This window comes from Hylobates moloch, unplaced genomic scaffold (assembly GCF_009828535.3).
Source record: "Hylobates moloch isolate HMO894 unplaced genomic scaffold, HMol_V3 SCAFFOLD_19, whole genome shotgun sequence".
In the NCBI taxonomy this organism is placed as follows: Eukaryota; Metazoa; Chordata; class Mammalia; order Primates; family Hylobatidae; genus Hylobates; species Hylobates moloch.
The window spans coordinates 48,405,310-48,425,022 of NW_026652294.1; the positions used below are offsets into that span (position 1 = coordinate 48,405,310).

Sequence of the window (19,713 nt, forward strand, 5' to 3'; positions counted from 1 at the left end):
TTTTCTTTGAAACAGTCTCGCTCTGTCGCCCAGGCTGGAGTGCAGTGGCACGATCTCAGCTCACTGCAAGCTTCCCCTCCCGGGTTCACGGCATTCTCCTGCCTCAGCCTCCCGAGTAGATGGGACTGCAGGCGTCCGCTGCCATGCCCAGCTAATTTTTTGTAGTTTTAGTAGAGACAGGGTTTCACCGTGTTGGCCAGGATGGTCTCGATCTCCTGACCTTGTGATCCTCCTGCCTCGGCCTCCCAAAGAGCTGGGATTACAGGCGAGAGCCACCGCGCCCGGCCCCCAGAACTTTATTTTCTAAAGGCCAGGTGTGGTGGCTCACACATGTAAACCCAGCACTTTGGGAGGCTGAGGCAGGAGGATGACTTGAGGCCAGGAATTTGAAGCCAGCCTGGGCAACATAGTGAGACCCCATCTCTAAAAACAAAAAAATTAGCCAGGCATGGTGGCACACACTGGTAGTCTTAGCTACCCAGGAAGATGAGGCAGAAAAATCCCTTAAGCCCAGGAGTTCAAGGCTGCAATGAGCTAGGATAGCGCCATTGCACTCCAGCTTGGGAGACAGAGTGAGACTCTGTCCTTAATTAAAAAAAAAAAAAAAATTAGCCTGGCATGGTGGCATATACCTGGGAGGCTGAGGTGGGAGGATCCGCTTGAGCCCTGGAGTTCGAGGCTGTAGTGAACTATGGTCATGCCACTGTACTCCAGCCTGGGTGACACAGTGAGACCCTGTCTCAAAAAAAAAAGAAAAAGAATTTCATTTTCTAAAACTAATACTTTTGGGTTAGTTTTAGTAGTTTTCTGTACTACTGGAGAGTAGAAATAAATATTATCAAGTTACTAACTAAGCACATTGATAGTTTAATGAATCATTCCCTACCTAGGCTTAGCAAGAATGTGTCTTAGTTTATAGCCTAGTAGACAATATGTCTTATAAGCTTATATGCACGCCTGACAAGGAAGAGGGACATAGGTAATGAAGTATCTATCTGCCGGGCGCCGTGGCTCACGCCTGTAATCCCAGCACTTTGGGAGGCCGAGGTGGGCGGATCACCTGAGGTCAGGAGTTTGAGACCAGCCTGGCCAACACAATGAAACCCCGTCTCTACTAAAAATACAAAAATTAGCCAGGCGTGGTAGCACGCACCTGTGATCCCAGCTACCCAGGCGGCTGGGGCAGGAGAATCACTTGAACCTGGGAGGTGGAGGTTGCAGTGAGCCAAGATTGCGCCATTGCGCTCCAGCCTGGGCGATAGAGCGAGACTCTGTCTCAAAAAAAAAAAAAAAAAAAGTAGTATCTATCTGTGGTTTCTCCAAAGGGAGTTATTTAAAGTACATAAAATGAATATTTGAATCTCAGGACTCAGCTGTCTTTCATAGTCTCTTTTTCAAGTGAGAGAAATTTTAAGGAGTTTGCTTAGAGAGCTGATGTGCAAAGACCTTCAGATACAAAGTAATTGCCTCTCATTGAGGCCATATTGTTACCTACTGAAAAATGCAGTACTTTCTCACATGCAGGAATCAGATTCTGATCTATACAGTGTCCTGAGTAACACAGGAATCTAACAACTGTGTCATATGAGGCTGGCATTTCCAGCATAGGTCATCATGCTGCACCTGTTTCCAAAGGAACTGGCTGCATTGACCTATTCTCTTCTTTAGCCTGTGGGAATGAAAAGATCATGGGCAGAAAGCCTCAGTTCAGACTTTGCTTAAATCATTTTCATTTTTTAAGTATTTGCCAGCGGTGTTCCAGGCATTGGGGGAATACATCAGTGAACATGACAGACAAGGTCCCTGCCCTTCTGGTGCTTGCATTTTAATGGAAGAGACTTTAGTGGAAGATTTTAGAGAAATAAGCTGCAATGGTAACTTCTGTGAAGAAAGGAAAGCAAGTCTGTCTGATAATGTGACCAGTAGCCTAGTTTACTTTGGCTAGGCAGTCTCTCTGAAAAGTGGACATTTAAGTTGAGACTTCAGTGATGTTGAAGAGGTAGCCATGAGAAAAATAGCAGGGTCAGGGGAAGGAGGAGGCTAAGAGGGTTCCAAAGGGACAGTTAGTGCAGGTTTCCTGAGACTGGAGCACGCTTGTTTATGTGGGGATATTGTTCGAGTCAGGCAAGTGTGGTGTGGAATGAGATCACAGAGGTAGGCAAGGGCCAAATCATTTGGATACTCATAGGCTGGGGTGGGGAGTTTGGGTCTGAAAGCAACCCACTGAGCTTTCTATTAACTGGTAACATTGATTTTATTGAGGAATAGATTAATACTTCAGAAAACAGAATCTGCAGAACAAGAATATGTGCAGGAGTTAGGGGTGTATAAGGTTGAGAAAATGAGACACTTCAAGACCAAATGAGCATTGTGAATTTTAAACCGATGGAGAGTTGTCATTTCAGAACTCTTGCTTGAGGATTTTTGCTCAAATTGCTGCTCCATTTTTGCCTCCTGGTTGTGTATCTCTCTCACCTTTGTGAGGTACCTGGCATGTGGTAACCAGTATCTTAAGATCTTAAGATTATTCTGAAGATGAGATCGTTTCAAGAAGCTAGAGTCAGCAGGGTGCGGTGGCTCAAGCCTGTAATCCCAGTACTTTGGGAGGCTGAGGCAAGAGAATCGCTTGAGCCCAGGAGGTTGAGACCAGCCTGGGCAACATAGGGAGACCTCATCTCTACAAAAAATACAACAATTAGCTAGGCATGGTGGCACATGCCTGTAGTCTTAGCCACTTGAGAGGACTGCTTGAGCCTGGGAGATTGAGGTTGCAGTGAGCCATCATCTTGCCACTGCATTCCAGCCTGGGTGACATAGTGAGAGCCTATCTCAAATAATAATAATAATAATTTTTAAAAATTTAGTGATCCCAGGCCAGGCATGGTGGCTCACGCCTATAATCCCAGCACTTTGAGAGGCCAAGGTGGGAGGATCACTTGAGGTCAGGAGTTCAAGGCCAGTCTGGCCAACATGGTGAAACTCTGTCTCTACTAAAAATACAAAAATTAGCTGGGCACAGTGGCTCACACCTGTAATCCCAGCACTTTGGGAGGCTGAGGCAGGTAGATCACTTGAATTCAGGAGTTCGAGACCAGTCTGGCCAACATGGTGAAACCCTGTCTCTACTAAAAATACAGAAATTAGGGGTGGTGGCAGGCATCTGTAATCCCAGCTACTCGGGAGGCTGAGGCAGGAGAATCACTTGAATCCAGGAGGCAGAGGTTGCAGTGAGCTGAGGTCGCGCTATTGCACTCCAGCCTGGGCAACAGAGTGAGACTCTCTCTAAAAAAAAAGAAAAGAAAAAAACTTAGCCAGATGTGGTGGCTCGCACCTGTAGTCCCAGCTACTTAGAAGGCTGAGGCAGGAGAATCGCTTAAGCCCAAAAGGCAGAGGCTATAGTGAGCTGAGATCACACCATTGCACTCCAGCCTGGGTGACAGAGCGAGACTCCGTCTCAAAAATAAATAAATAAAATAAAATAAAATTTAATGATCCTAGAATTTATTTTGAGAGCATTAGAAAACACAGATAAGTATAAAAACCAGTATCAAATCAACTTTACTGATCAAGCTCTGCTTAGGATTCTCTGTTTCCTCCATTTTCTCTTTTCCATTTTATTTGTTGAACAGGAGAGTCACCAAAAAGTAGAGAGCAATAGAAGGAGGAGGAGAATAGGATTCACATGTATTGAATGTCTTTTATACACCAGGTAGCACTAAGCTCTTAACATATTTTATCTCATCTAATAGATACAACACTATGAGATGGAAATTATTCAGCTGCTGATATAATGGAGATCCCAAGAGATCAGAGTGACTTGCCCAGGATCACAGAACCAGTAATAGACCTGAGTTCAAATTCGGCCTCTATGTGGCCCATAAGCCTATGTTCTTTGCATTGTAGCATATGTTTTATTTAAAATAGCCTTTCCCAATTATCTTTCCCAAAAAATTTTTTTTTTTTTTTTTTTTTGAGACAGAGTCTCGCACTGTCACCCAGGCTGGAGTGCAGTGGCACGATCTCGGCTCACTGCAAGCTCCGCCTCCTGGGTTCTCGCCATTCTCCTGCCTCAGCCTCTCCGAATAGCTGGGACTACAGGCGCCCGTCACCATGCCCAGCTAATTTTTTTTATATTTTTAGTAGAGACGGGGTTTCACCGTGGTCTCGATCTCTTGACCTCGTGATCCGCCCGCCTCAGCCTCCCAAAGTGCTGGGATTACAAGCGTGAGCCACCGCGCCCGGCCTGTCTTTCCCAAAATTTAACAGATGTTAGGCACAGAAGGTTCCCTAGACAGATCTCTTTGGGAAATGCTAGGTTAAACAAAGTAAGTTTTCTTACTACAGAATTTCTCAGTGCCTTTAATATGGACATACACCTTGTGATCCTCCATGAGAGAGTATCTGCATTTCCTAACTTCACTGGACATGGCAACTTTTTCCATCCAACTGGCAGAATCAGAGTTCTGTGGGGCCTACTTTGGGGAAATCCTGCACTGAAACAATAGGAAAATGGGCAAGAGACAGGAAGAGGCATTTTCACCTTGGAGAAAGCTCACATGACTGATAAATATATGAAAAGATCCTCATCTTCATTAGTAATCAGGGAAATGTAAATCAAATCCATGAGACTGGAGAAAATTAAGAAATCTGAAAATATCAAATGTTCGGGAAAAGATAAATTAATAAGAACACATGTGGCCGGGCACAGTGGCTCACGCCTGTAATCTTAGCACTTTGGGAGGCCAAGCTGGGTGGATCACTTGAGGTCAGGGGTTCAAGACCAGCTGGGCAACATGGCAAAACCCCATCTCTACAAAAAAATACAAAACTTAGCCAGGCGTGGTGGCTCACACCTATAGTCCCAGCCACCTGGGAGGCTGAGGCAGGAGAATTGCTTGGACCCAGGAGGCGGAGCTTGCATTGAGCCGAGATCATCGTGCCACTGCACTCCAGCCTGGTGACAGAGTGAGACTCTGTCTAAAAAAAAAAAAAAACCACCTACATTGCTGGTGGGAGTGTAAATTGGTATAAGCATTTTGGAAAATAATTTGGTGTTGTCTCAAACAGTTGACTGTTCATATGGTCTGTCACTAGCAATTCCAGCCACTCCTAATTACAAGCTTTAGTCAGGAGGCATATTCAAACATGTTTATAGTAGCACAGTCCATAATAGCAGAACAGAGAAGCAATCCAAATGAGCCATCAATGTTGGAATTGGATAAACTGAGATATATTCATGTGGTGAATATATTATACAGCAGTGAAAATGGGTGAACTACAGTGAAATACAACAATATGGCCAAATCTTATAAATATAAAAATTGATTAAATTAGAAATGGAATTTGGTGACAGGGCTTAATTTTGCTTGACCAGGTTCCTCTTATTGCCAGGGTAAGTGGTGAGGGAGACAGAGCCCACTTGAGGGTTTCTTTTCCCATCAGCAGCATCAACTGTTTTGAAACCACATACAGCCAATAATCTCAGCTCCTGCCAATAATCTCAGGTACTTGGGAGGCTGAGGCAGGAGGATCAATTGAGCCCAGGAGTTTGAGGCCACGGTAAATCAGGATCTCACCACTGCACTTTAGCCTGAGCGACAGAGAGATAACCCATCTCTTAAAAACAACAGCAACAAAACAACAAACAAACCAGATACACGTGAAATGTCAGCCAAAAGGGTGGTAGATTAATCTCACTGGCTTGGGCCTGGGTCCTGTGCCATGTACTCACGTTTTTATTTTTGGCAAGTCACATAATCTCCTTGGCCCTCGTTTTTATTAGTGAAAAGTGGAGATAAGATCTGTCCCGGCTACTTCACTGAGCTATGGAGGAGATCATGTGCAATGTGGAAGTGCTCTGGAAAGTATACCCTGGTCATCTAACAGGTATGGAGCACTGTCATCTTTATGGTTTCCTCTGCAGAGCTGCTTCCCAAAGAGTTGTTCAAGCACCGCCTTGTCAGAACACTCTCAGCTCGTGCTCTTCTGGGTAGTGCTGGGCCGGGAGCCTCTCATACTTTCACAAAGGACTTTTTCTGCCTGGAGGTCAGGTTTATGAGTGCAGCACATGAAACATGAGCTGGTCCAGGTTTCTCCATTTCAGTTAGATGTGCATCTAAAGAAAGAGAATCTAAAAAAAAGAAAAGCGGTCACAGTCCCTAAATCATACACATAAATTTAGGTCTGGAAGAAGGAAACAGTCCATTAAGCTGAAAGAAGAGCTGTTGGTCTGCCGTGTATTCTGCACAAACTCGGACATGGCTGGACACCTTCTTCTAGGACCTCAGAGGCCAGAGTTGTGACACATCCTAAGTGGCTGGACTCCAGCTTCACTCACAGCACACGTGGGCAGGGACGAGGGAGCAGGCCTCCTCCGCTGCCTGGATGATGCCTGAGACCTGACAGTTCTGTGCCTTTCCTGCAGCTCAGGGCATCAGGGTTCTCCCACTTCACTTGGAAACGTCAGGCAATGACTGGCCCGGGCTCTTGGTTTGCTAAAGAGGGGGCTACTCCTGGCCACATTTTCCCTAGAGCAAGATTCAGTGTTTGACCTTTTGAGATCTTGTGGTCAGGACCTTAAAAATAGGATCCTAATACATCAGGAAATTCAAGAGAACCCCTACCTCTCCACCTGCTTCTCTTTTCCAAACATGCTTTCATTCTCTAGACATCCCTTCTCCAAGTGAGCATTTCATAGCTTTTAGCAAATGCATTGATTGTTGGAAAGGACAAGCAGATTAACAGCTGATGGGAACAGGTCCTTGTCTCATTTGTAGACAACCCTAACGCTTGCTCTGATATTAGTGCTGATTACTACACTGAATGTGGTGTTTTGTTTCTCTTCAAATAGTGCTGGCACCGAGTCGGGATTTGTGTGTGTGTTTAGATGCCAGTCTCCTCGTGGGTCTGAATTACCACCTTCACCCCACTCCCATCCCACCCCCAGTTTTCTCTACTAACCTATTTTTCTTTTTCTTTTTTAGACCAATGATGCGAGCTCAGAGTCAATAGCATCCTTCTCTAAACAGGAGGTCATGAGTAGCTTTCTGCCAGAGGGAGGGTGTTATGAACTGCTCACTGTGATAGGTATGTGCAGGGGCCGTCCTTACTCTCCTGCTCTCTGCTCCAGGGGCTGCTGCAGCTTTCTCAGCAGCCCCAGATGTGTGTACAGCAGAGGCCGTCCACTAGTTAGGAGGATTCATGGGCACAGACTTGCTTCTGTGGGTCTTCTCTGTTTTTTTCTGCCAAGTATGGGAAGAGATCAAACTTCCAGGAGAGAAGCTCTTTTGCCATCTTTCCTTTGTGGCTGCATGTTTCTGGTGTCCTGGCCATAGTGAGTAAGAAAGGTTGGCTGAGAAGGAACTGATAAGAGAAAAATCAAGAAATGTGAGCCATGAACATAACAGTTAAATTCTGCTGGGAAAAGGAAAAAAAAAAGTAACAGTAGTGAAAAATTTAACGTTAAGTTTCTTTTGAAATCAAGTCCCTTTTTTAAAGGAAAATTTTCTTAAAAACCTTTGTTGTTCTTGTCCTTGTGTATGGCATTCTCGTTTTCTTTTAGGCAAAGGATTTGAGGACCTGATGACTGTGAATCTAGCAAGGTACAAACCAACAGGAGAGTATGTGACTGTACGGAGGATTAACCTAGAAGCTTGCTCCAATGAGATGGTAACATTCTTGCAGGTAATAAACCATGAGTGTGTCACATGGAGGGAGGGTGGGCTCTTGGCTCTGATAGGAATTACAAGGAATTACAAAGAAATGAAGGCAGACTAAACGTTCGGAAGTTATGGAAGCTTTCAGTGGAGAATCCTGGCCATTTGGCACTAAGGATTGGGCTGAAATGCTGCTCAGACTAATTTATATTTCCCTTTTCTTCTCCAAACACTCCCTTCTGGCTCTTTTATTCATTTGTTTATTATTTAGAGAGAAGCTAAGTAACTTGCCCATGGCAGAGGCAGGATTCAAACCCAAGCCATCTTGTTCCAGACGCAAGGCACCTGCCCTGCCACCAGTGGCCATCTTCTGGCTCTCAGCATCCTGTTTGATGTTCCTTTCTTTTTCTTTTCTTTTTTTTTTTTTTTTTTTTTGAGACGGATTCTCACTGTCACCCAGGGTGGAGTGCAGTGGCACGATCTCGGCTCACTGCAACCCCCGCCTCCTGGGTTCAAGCGATTCTCCTGCCTTAGCCTCCCGAGTAGCTGGGACTATAGGCGCCACACCACCATGCCCGGCTAACTTTTGTATTTTTAGTAAAGACGGGGTTTCTTCATGTTGGCCAGGCTGGTCGCAAACTCCTGACTTCAGGTGATCCGCCTGCCTTGGTCTCCCAAAGTGCTGTGATTACAAACATGAGCCACCGCATCTGGCTTTTTTTTTTTTTTTTTGAGACAGGGTCTCATTTTATTGCCCTGGCTGGAGTACAGTGGCAGGAGCATGGCTCACTGCAGCCTTAACCTCCTGGGCTCAAGTGATTCTCCTGCCTCAGCCCCCCAAGTAGCTGGGACTATAGGCACACCACACCTGGCTAATTTTTGTATTTTTTGTAGAGATGGGGTTTCACCATCTTGCCCAGGCTGGTCTCAAACTCCTGAGCTCGAGCAATCAACTCACCTCAGCCTCCCAAAGTGCTAGGATTGGTGTGAGCCACTATGCCGGGTCCTGACATTCCTTTCTATTCGAGAAGCAAGTAGCCACTCTCTCGTTAAACTGAGAGAGGGGCCAGGCATGGTAGCTCATGCCTGTAATCCCAACACTTTGGGAGGGCAAGGCAGGCAGATTGCTTGAGCCCAGGAGTTTGAGATTGCACTACCAAACTCCAGCCTGGGTGACAAACTGAGTCCCTGGCTCAAAAAACAAAACAAAACAAAACAGAGAGAGATTGTGAGTCTAGTAAGTGCCTAGGAGTTAGACTCTCCTTTCCTGATGCCAGCTTAGATTCAGGGCCTGGGGCAGTTTTCCTTCAGTAGAGTTAGTTGCAGCCCCTCCCTTCCTTCATTTACAACTTTTTCTGAATTGGTGGTTACCTGATGGTGCTCTAGGACTTGTTCATCTGTTCATAGTAGTATGGTGGGTCTGAGGATGGAGCAGAAGCCAGTCTCAGCCGGCCTTCTCCTCCATCAACTATGTTTTCTTTCTTTCTTTTTTTTTTCTTTATTTGAGACAAGGTCTGGCTCTGTTGCTCAGGCTGGAGTGCAGTGGTGCAATCACAGCTCACCACAGCCCCGACTTCTCAGGCACAGGTGATTCTACCACTTAAGCTTCCCGAGTAGCTGGGACTAAAGGCATGCACCACCACGCTCAACTAATTTTTTTTGTGTTTCATATAGATGGGGTTTCGCCATGTTGCCCAGGCTGGTCTCCAACTCTTGGGCTCAAGTGATCCGCCCGCCTCGCCTCCCAAAGTGCTGTGATTACAGGCGTGAGCCACCATGCCCGGCCATGTTTTCTTTTATAATAGAAACATAGTTTTGGGCTGGGCACGGTGGCTCACGCCTGTAATCCCAGCACTTTGGGAGGCCAAAGCAGGCCTAGGCAACATGGCAAAACCCTGTACAAAAAAATACAAAACACTAGCTAGGTATGGTGACGTCCACCTGTGGTCGCAACTACCAGCGAGGCTGAGGTGGGACAATGACTTGAGCCTGGGAAGTTGAGGCTGCAGTGAGACAAGATCGCACCACTGCACTCCAGTCTGGGTGACGAGCAAGACCCTGTCTCAAAAAAATAAAAAAGAAAACATTTTTGGCCAGGTGCAGTGGCTCGGTGGCTCACGCCTATAATCCTAGCACTTTGGGAGGCTGAGGCCGAAGGATTGCTTAAGCCCAGGAGTTTGAGACCAGCCTGGGCAACACAGTTGTCTCTACAAATAACAACAAAATATTTTTTGTTTTCTTATCTTAAAGAGGAATTCTGTACGTTGGCCCTTGAAATTGAGATAAGCTTATAACTTCAGAAGTCTTCAGTCAACAGTTTGCCTTCATCATCTCTGAGTCAGTGTGCTGGCACCCTCTGTTGTTGGCAGTTTCCCTATTTGGCAGAGGCAAAGCAGTGCTGGGTCCCTGCACAGGCAGCAGGGCCTTGTTTTTCCTATGTTGGCAGGCACCTGCTTAGGCTGCTCCCACGACTCTTGAGAACACCCAGAAAGTGCCAGGTCCCCCTATTGTCCATGCTGCCACCTTCATGTTGAGCGGCATCCTTCAGTGCCATTTGTTTCTGACTTCAGCTTCATCATTGCTTCCAGGGTGAGCTGCATGTCTCCAAACTCTTCAACCATCCCAATATCGTGCCATATCGAGCCACTTTTATTGCAGACAATGAGCTGTGGGTTGTCACATCATTCATGGCATATGGTGAGTGGGAAAGGGTTCTTGGTAGAAAGGGGTTATTGGGACTCTATTGTCAGATTGCCTGTGTTTTCCTCCTCCATTACCTTTCACTGCCTCCATGCAATTCTTTTCTCCAGGTTCTGCAAAAGATCTCATCTGTACACACTTCATGGATGGCATGAATGAGCTGGCGATCGCTTACATCCTGCAGGGGGTGCTGAAGGCCCTCGACTACATCCACCACATGGGATATGTACACAGGTGCGTTCTTAGGCGGCCTTTCCCATGATTACAGTGGGTAGCTATGCCCCGAGCCTTCAGGTAAACAGGTGAAGTTTGACTGAAGTTAATGAAGCCAGAGTTTAAAATCAAGAATCTGGATTCTTGCTGAAGAACTCTTTGCTCTGAAAAGAAAAAGGGCCCAGTGCGATGGCTCATGCCTATAATCACAGTGCTTGGGAGGCCACGGCGGGTGGATCACAAGGTCAGGAGTTTGAGACCAGCCTGGCCAACATAGTGAAACCCTGTCTCTACTAAAAATACAAAAATTAGCTGGGTGTGGTGGCACGTGCTTGTAGTCCCAGCTACTGGGACTACAAGCTGAGGCAGGAGAATCTCTTGAACCTGGGAGGCAGAGGTTGCAGTGACTGGAGATCACACCATTGCACTCCAGCCTGGGTGGCAGAGTGAGACTCTTGTCTTAAAAAGAGAAGGATCTGGATTCTGACCTTGCCACTGACTTGGGGGATGGTCACCTAGCCTGTTAGTGCTGAAGCCACTGACTTTCTCTTTGCTGAGCAGCTTGGTCCTGAGTGTTGCATGAGAGGAACATCTGATGTGGACCTTTGTACTCCACCCTCTGCCTCCTTCTTTCTGTGCCCCAGAGTCAGTCTTATGCTGAGAGACCAGGACGAAGACAGATAGCTTAGTAGATGGTGTCAAGAAATCAGCTCATAGTAGGGAAAATGGTAAAACTGGACCCCTACCTAACTCCTCATACAGAGGAGGACTCCAGCTGGATTAAAGGCTTCTATGTAAAACATGAAACTATAGACTTAAATAAAAGGAAATGTGAGAAAATGTTTTTGTGACCTGAGGCATATAATAATTTCTCAACATTTTAGAAGCACAAAACATAAGACAAAAGATTGATGAATTTGATTACATCAAGAAGATTTCTATCCAATACAAGATACCATGAAAAACGTTAAGAAACAAGTGACAGAGCAGATGATATTAGCTTTGTCAACACAGGAGATTAGTAACATGGAAATCTTGCAAATCAACAAGAAATGGACACAGCAAAGCAAGAAAAATGGGCCAAAGATATGAAGTTTACAAAAGAGGAAACCCCAAGACAAACCCATCATAGGAAGAGCCACTCAAATCTCGCAATCAGAGAAAAGCAAATGAAAAACAAGAGGTCACCTTATACACATGAGACTGGAAGCGGTTGGGAGGCTGGACGAATCCCAGTGTGGCAAGGACGGGGAGCCTCCTGTCCAGGTGGTGGAAGATGGCCAGTGCTGCCAGTCAGGGTCACGGAACCAGAACCATCAATGCCACTTCTGGATGTACACCCTAAAGAAACCCTCGTGCAGACCCATCAGGGGACATGTTTGGATGTCACCATTCACACATGTGTTGGTTAGGGGTAGTGTGAATGTCTGTCCCCAGAAGGATGGATGAGTAAAAGTGTTAGATCTCTTCCCAGAGCCAAGGTGACAATTAGAAGCAAAGATGAAAGGTACACAGCTAGCAACACAAATGTGTCTGGAAACTACAGCCCTGAGTGAAAAAGGAAGAATGGGATGCGGAACACAGTACCCCTAGGTACACTTTACAAGATTCCTACAAATAAAAAGTACAGATTAAAAGCATTCGTAGGAGGTAGGGCAAGAGGTGGTCTAGAGCATACAAGAGCACTTAACGGTCCCAGCACTCTGGGAGGCCAAGGCGGGTGGATCACTTGAGGTCAGGAGTTCAAGAGCAGCCTGGCCAACATGGCAAAACCCTGTCTCTACTAAACATACAAAAATTAGCCGAGCGTGGTGGCAGGTGCCTGTAATCCCAGCTACTCGGGAGGCTGAGGCAGGATAATCACTTGAACCTGGGAGGTGGAGGCTGCAGTGAGCCAAGATCGTGCCATTGCACTCCAGCCTGGATGACAGCTAAATAAGCTTTTAGTCTGGTGATATGTAAATGGAGTCATGCTATTTTATGTAGATTTGAAGTTTTTCATTAAAACATAGTTATAGCTGGATGCAGTGGCAGCACTTTGGGAGGCCAAGGGGTGGATCTCTTGAGGTCAGGAGTTCAAGACCAGCCTGGCTAACATGGTGAAACCCTGTCTCTACTAAAAATACAAAAACTGGCTGGATGTGGTGGCATGTGCCTGTAGTCCCAGCTGCTCAGGAGGCTGAGGCAGGAGAATCACTTGAACCTGGGAGGCAGAGGTTGCAGTGAACTGAGATTGCGCCACTGCACTCCAGCCTGGGCGACAGAGTGAGACTCTCTCTCAACAACAACAACAACAAGAACAAAAAACCTGGTGATAGGCCGGTCACAGTGACTCACACGTGTAATCCCAGCACTTTGGGAGGCCAAAGCAGGCGGATCATTTAAAGCCAGGAGTTCAAGACTGGCATGGCCAACATGGCGAAACCCCATCTCTACTAAAAATATAAAAATTAGCTGGGCGGGCCGGGTGCGATGGTTCACGCCTGTAATCCTAGCACTTTGGGAGGCCGAGATGGCTGGATCACGAGGTCAGGAGATCGAGACCATCCTGGCTAATACAGTGAAACCCCGTCTCCACTAAAAATACAAAAAAAAAATTAGCCGGGCGTCATGGTGGGCGCCTGTAGTCCCAGCTACTCGGGAGGCTGAGGCAGGAGAATGCTGTGAACCCAGGAGGCGGAGCTTGCAGTGAGCCGAGATGGCGCACTGCACTCCAGCCTGTGCGACAGAGCAAGACTCCGTCTCAAAAAGAAAAAAAAAAAAAGAAAAAAATTAGCTGGGTGTGGTGGTGAACAACTGTAATCCCAGCTACTTGGATGGCTGAGGCACAGGAATTGTTTGAACCCAGGAGGCAGAGGTTGCAGTGAGCCTAGATTGAGCCACTGCACTCTAGCCTGGTGACAGAGTGAGACTCTATCTGAATAAAAACAAAAACATGGTTATATATGTAAAATACACATATACATGTATAACACACACAAGAGACAGCTGGCCAGGTGGAGTGTGTGAAGACCAAAAATTTGTAGCAGGAGGGGCTCCTACTCTCCATGACACCCTCCCCGCTTCCCCAGGAGTGTCAAAGCCAGCCACATCCTGATCTCTGTGGATGGGAAGGTCTACCTGTCTGGTTTGCGCAGCAACCTCAGCATGATAAGCCACGGGCAGCGGCAGCGAGTGGTCCACGATTTTCCCAAGTACAGCGTCAAGGTTCTGCCGTGGCTCAGCCCTGAGGTCCTCCAGCAGGTCTGTGTGTGGGCCCAGAGGAGCTCTCCTACCCAACTCATGATTCCCAAGGGAACCTTCAGGCATTGCCTGGAGTCGGGGGCTCTCAACCTCCCAGTGGGGTAAAGGGGTTCCTGGAGGGAGGGAGCCCTCAGTGTGGGCAGTGCCTGTCCACTGCAGATGGATGTGGTTCCTCCCAGGGGGTCCTAACCTCTACTGGATGCTATTTCAGCTCCCTTTAGGGACCCTTGGCACCCTATGAGAAGAGTGAGCATTTTGGAAATGTTTGCTGTTCTCTGGATTCCTGTGCTAAGCAGGGGCATGGGGCTGGCACTTCCTGCTCCTTACAGAGCATTGCCAAACAGTTGCAGGTGGTAAAATAGCAGTTAGTCTTCAGTAGCACAGGCAAGGAGAGTCATTAGCAGCAGGTCCTGATTTGGGGACAGCCATCCTTTTCCTCTCTTTAGTTCTACCCTTTTTCTAAGAACAAAGACCAAATGGGGTAATCTGTGGCCTTTTTTTCCTGGCTTAGAATCTCCAGGGTTATGATGCCAAGTCTGACATCTACAGTGTGGGAATCACAGCCTGTGAACTGGCCAACGGCCACGTCCCCTTTAAGGATATGCCTGCCACCCAGGTAAGCCTGCCGTCCATCGGTTTCCTTCTTGCCTGCTTGCCTTCCACAGATGTTCATTGAGTATCTCTCACACTCAGGACACAGACCAGGAATACTAAGATGAAAGACCCTGTCTTTTCCTTCAAGAAGTCCCACCCAGCGGGGGATGGTGACCTCACTCTTTGTTTACTTCTTGTGGCAAACTTGGTGGTAAGGGAGGCCAGCTTAGGGAGGGGAGCCTGGGAGCAGGGGTGCAAATGGAGGCCCACACGCTACATGTCTATTTAAAACATATACATTAAGCTAACCAGTTTTTATAAATGTATAAAATATGTTCTGTCCTCCTACTTGGATAAATATACCTGGAAGGTCAGTTTCTAATTTAGAATTCCCACAGTTCTCAACCGCATTCCAGCTGACACCTTTGGAACCCCCATTCTGTAAGTTCAGCTTCTGTTCATGCCCCTCCAGATGCCTGTCCTCTGGCCACCCCTCGGATCCAAGGGTGCACAGTCAGTGGCACAGTCTACCCTTGGGAAAACAGACCCAGGGAAGAGGCTTATCCAAGCCTCATTAATTCCAGAAAATGGATTTGGGGTCGTTTGGGCAAGGATTACCTGGGTCCCAGGTACTTGGAATGTGGTCTAGAACTGGGAGGGGCAGGATGCAGGCTCTAAGTAAGCCACTTCCAGAACCCACAGGCTGCTTGCCCAGTGGTAGGGGCAGCTGGAGGGTGGCCAGAGTGCAGCCCCCCAGAGCAGGGGCCCAGGGAGGTCCTGGGAGGAGGCAGCCTTGAGTTGGAAGGCAGACAGCAGTCACCTGTGTGGAGGAGGAACTAGGACACTCTTCTCGGTAGACAGCAGCATGTGCAGAGACCCAGAGTCTAGAAAAAACAGATCTGGAGAACAGCAAGGAGGTGTAAATGGTGTAAATGGCCAAGGTGCAGTGCTTCTTGGGGGCTGCCAGGTGACAGGCGCAGAAAGAAGCAAGGGTACATTGTGAAGGGCTTTGATGCCACTTTAGAGCACCGGTTCCTGTCCTAAAGCCTGTGGAGCAGTGCTGAGGATTCTAAGCACAGGAGTGACAGCATAAGTTAGCTCATTTACAAAGACCACCCCGGCAGATGGATTAGATCCAGTAGATCAGTTAGGAGGGTATGGAAGTCTATGTGAGGAATCTAGGAGATCTCAGTAAAATAATTCAGTGACAGAGGATGCTCAGGAAAGAACTAAAAGGCAACTGGGGGGAAACAAGAAGTCCAGGCCTAGAAGCAGCACCGTCCACTAGAATTTGCTGCAGCGAAGGAGGGCTTCTGTGGCTGCACTGTCCAGCATGGGAGCCATGAGACTGTGTGGCTGTCGAGCATTTAGAAGGTGACCAGTGAGACTGAGGGACTGAATTTCAAACCTCATTTAAATCGAAATAGCCACAAGTGGCTAGTGGCTATCATGTTAGTGCAGCTCTAGAGCAATTTCCAGGTTTCTGGCTTGGACAGCTTATGCGGTCATGAGGACTTCCACGAGGACAGCAGTCCCAGGTGGGGCTGGTTTTATATGTGTTGAGTTGGGGTACTTTGGAACAGCCACCCAGCCTGGCCTCCCCTTGGGCATCTTGCCCCCGTGTGGCCTGCTGCAACGACAGCCCAGGCTGTGGCACTGCAGGGACTGCCTCTCAGACCTCATCGGATCCACCTGGGCACGGCAGACGGCTGCGCTTCAAAGCAGGTTCATCTGGCTGCTTCTCTCCCCTAGGGTGAGGACTCTACAGCAAAAGGAATTTGATGCCTTGTAAAGGGAGAGAGGAAACTGTGAACCCTGCTTTCCAGCCATGGCGAAAGCGGGTACTTTTGTGCAACCCCTCTCCTTTCACGTTGGCCTGGCTAGGGCGGAGCTGCCACACCAGTGACCAGCATTTCTTTGGGAAAATTGAACTTACTCCACTTCCACCTTTTCTACTCTCAAATGATCACATTTGCATATTGGGAAAAGTGTATTTGTGAAGAGACTCTCAGGCCTTCCAGGGACCCCCGCTACAGCCCAGGTCCTGGTTCTGTCCTCCCCAGATGCTGCTAGAGAAACTGAACGGCACAGTGCCCTGCCTGTTGGATACCAGCACCATCCCCGCCGAGGAGCTGACCATGAGCCCTTCGCGCTCAGTGGTCAACTCTGGCCTGAGTGACAGCCTGACCACCAGCACCCCCCGGCCCTCCAACGGCGACTCGCCTTCCCACCCCTACCACCGAACCTTCTCCCCCCACTTCCACCACTTTGTGGAGCAGTGCCTTCAGCGCAACCCGGATGCCAGGTATTCCTGTTGGCCCGGGCCTGGGCTTCGGGAGAGCAGAGGGTGCTCAGGAGGGTAAGGCCAGGGTGTGAAGGGACACACCTCTCAAAGGTTCTGCAGGGGAATCTGAAGCTACACACAGGAGGGATCAGCTCCTGGGTGTGTCAGAGGCCAGCCTGGGGAGCTCTGGCCACTGCTTCCCACGAGCTGAGGGAGAGGGAGAGGGGACCCGAGGCTGAGGCATAAGTGGCAGGATTTCGGGAAGCTGGGGGCACGGCAGTGATGCTGCGGTCTCTCCTCCCCTTTCCCTCCAGGCCCAGTGCCAGCGCCCTCCTGAACCACTCTTTCTTCAAGCAGGTACCGTAGCCCCTTGGTTCTGGTTCTGGTTCTAGTCATTCTGGTTCTAACAACTCACAATCCCTTTAGCTTTCTCTCCCCTCCCTTTGAATGAGAGAAATTACCCCGCTTCCGAAGCCCCTGAAAGACACTGCTCCTTCCTCTCGTAGAGTTGGCTCTGACAGCCTGTCTGCCACCAGGCCATGGTTCCTTGCCCCATGGTGTCCTGGGACCCAGAGCAACAGGATCTGTCACCCACCTCTCTCTTCTCCCCCAGATCAAGCGACGTGCCTCAGAGGCTTTGCCCGAATTGCTTCGTCCTGTCACCCCCATCACCAATTTTGAGGGCAGCCAGTCTCAGGACCACAGTGGAATCTTTGGCCTGGTAACAAACCTGGAAGAGCTAGAAGTGGACGACTGGGAGTTCTGAGCCTCTGCAAACTGTGCGCATTCTCCAGCCAGGGACGCAGAGGCCACCCAGAGGCCCTTCCTGAGGGCTGGCCACATTCCCGCCCTCCTGGGCAGATTGGGTAGAAAGGACATTCTTCCAGGAAAGTTGACTGCTGACTGATTGGGAAAGAAAATCCTGGAGAGACACTTCACTGCTCCAAGGCTTTTGAGACACAAGGGAATCTCAACAACCAGGGATCAGGAGGGTTCAAAGCCGACATTCCCAGTCCTGTGAGCTCAGGTGACCTCCTCCACAGAAGGAAGAGATGCTGCTCTGGCCCTGGGCGCTGAATTCCAAGCCCAGGGTTTGACTCCTTAACCCCGAGGACCGCCACCTCTTCCCAGTGCTTGCGACCAGCCTCATTCTATTTAACTTTGCTCTCAGATCCTATAGGTCAGTGAAAGGGCAAGTAGTAAGCTGCCTGCCTCCCTTCCCTCAGACCTCTCCCTCACAATTCCAGAGAAGGGCATTTCTGTCTTTTTAAGCACAGACTAAGGCTGGGACAGTCCATCCTTATCCCTCTTCTGACACCTAAGTCTTTCCCATGGTTTATGTGTGTGCCTCATTCCTTTCCCACCAAGAATCCATCTTAGCGCCTCCTGCCAGCTGCCCTGGTGCTTTCTCCAAGGGCCATCAGTGTCTCGCCTAGCTTGAGGGCTTAAGTCCTTATGCTGTCTTAGTTTCATTATCAGAACAAATTAAAATTTCCAGAGACCCTGCTGGAGAATGGCATTGTGTCTGCATCAGCTCAGGGGCTACAGGCTGCTTCCTGGTGTGTGTGCTTGCAGAGATGGCCATGCTGCCCCAGGTGAGAGCCGTCCCGCCATCCAAGAGCAGGCCCATGGGTGCTCACGGAAGCTCAGCAGTGACCTCTTCACTAGATACACCAGTTTATTTGAAAACCTGTAACAGATCTGTCTCTTAACTATCTAAAATTTTAAGACTATGAATTTTAGCCTGTGGTCATCAAACCACTTTGGAGCTAAAAAGGTCCACAGATTGAGATTGAGGCAGAGGACGCTGGCGGCCTTTGGCAGGAAAGGAGGTAGAAGGGTTTGTCTTGCAACCTGACCTGGGTGTCTCCTTACTCTGGGTGCTAGCACCCAAACAGCAGGAAACCTAAGAACCAGCCCTGCCCGTCCCTGCCATCCTGGCTGGCGCCAACGAGTGTGAGCCAGGGGGTGCAAATCTGAGGCTCCCTGCAGTGCTTCCAGGGCACACGGCTTACCCTTCTCCCAGTCCCTCAGGGGGAAGGCCCTCCCCCAGCTCGGGCACCTCAAATGCCCTCTAACCTGAAACTGCTCTGAACCATCAGGTGTCCTCACTTTCCGTTTCCTCCCAAATTTTAACAGCAGTTTAAAGAAGAAAAGTAAGCCTCTTTGGGCAGTGAGAGGCTAAGGTGAAGGGAATGACACCGACCCTGGGCTAGGATGGGGCCTGTGGTGAGTGAGTGATGGGGGGGGCTCATTTCTGGCCCTCCTCCTCCTGCTTTAAACCTCAAGTTCCCTTCGCCCCGCCCCACCCCCTCCCCCCCACCCAACAGAGTTGCTCTGTCGCTCAGGCTGGAGTGCACTGGCTTCATCTTGACTCACTGTAGCCTCCACCTCCTGGGTTCAAGCGATTCTCCTGCCTCAGCCTCCTGAGTAGCTAGGATTACAGGCACACACCACCACACCTGGATAATGTTTGTATTTTTAGTAGAGACGGGATTTCACCATGTTGGCTAGGCTGGTCTCGAACTTCTGACCTCGTGATCCACCTGCCTCCCAAAGTGCTGGGTCTACAGGCGTGAGCCACCGCCGAGCCAAGTTCTCTTTTTTTGTTGTTTGTTTTTAACGCTGGTCATCAGTTTCCTTTGCTTCCGGATGCCTTCTGCACCTTGCTGTCGGGGCATCCTCAATGCCCATCTGCAGCTTAGCCCACAGGCCCGTCCTGGGCAGGATGCCGGCCTCACCATGCCCAATGGCAGCGAGCCCTGCTCCTGGTACCTCCGGGGCTTCCCGTTTCTTGCATCAAACAGCCCCTTTGGAGAATCTGATGACAGGTATGGAAGCTTTCCCGAGAGGCAGCCACTTTAGAGGGTCTGACACTCCCCACTAGAGAGTCGGCCCACAGTGCAGGCAAAACGCAGATCTTCCTCTAGAGAGAACAGAAGGCTGGAGAGGAGACGCGGAGCCGGTCCGTGGAGCCCGCCAGCCTGGGAAACAGCTGGGCGCTGGGGAAGCTGCAGCCTCCCT

At 48.8% G+C, this 19,713-nt stretch overlaps 1 protein-coding gene across 7 annotated transcripts in view; it reads left to right on the forward strand.

The window, feature by feature from the left end:
- Nucleotides 1–18,195, forward strand: part of STRADA (STE20 related adaptor alpha) — a 42,833-nt gene extending 24,638 nt beyond the window's left edge. For all 7 annotated transcript variants that reach the window (XM_032138696.2, XM_058431959.1, XM_032138698.2 and 4 more), the window contains 9 exons: nt 6,984–7,086; nt 7,562–7,683; nt 10,244–10,352; nt 10,466–10,589; nt 13,640–13,811; nt 14,323–14,427; nt 16,469–16,710; nt 17,004–17,046; nt 17,303–18,195. In XM_032138696.2, coding sequence (XP_031994587.1) covers nt 6,984–7,086; nt 7,562–7,683; nt 10,244–10,352; nt 10,466–10,589; nt 13,640–13,811; nt 14,323–14,427; nt 16,469–16,710; nt 17,004–17,046; nt 17,303–17,455 — 1,173 coding nt within the window. In that variant the 3' untranslated portion in view covers nt 17,456–18,195. The remainder of the gene's footprint in view (nt 1–6,983; nt 7,087–7,561; nt 7,684–10,243; nt 10,353–10,465; nt 10,590–13,639; nt 13,812–14,322; nt 14,428–16,468; nt 16,711–17,003; nt 17,047–17,302) is intronic.
- Nucleotides 18,196–19,713: the final 1,518 nt, after the last annotated feature.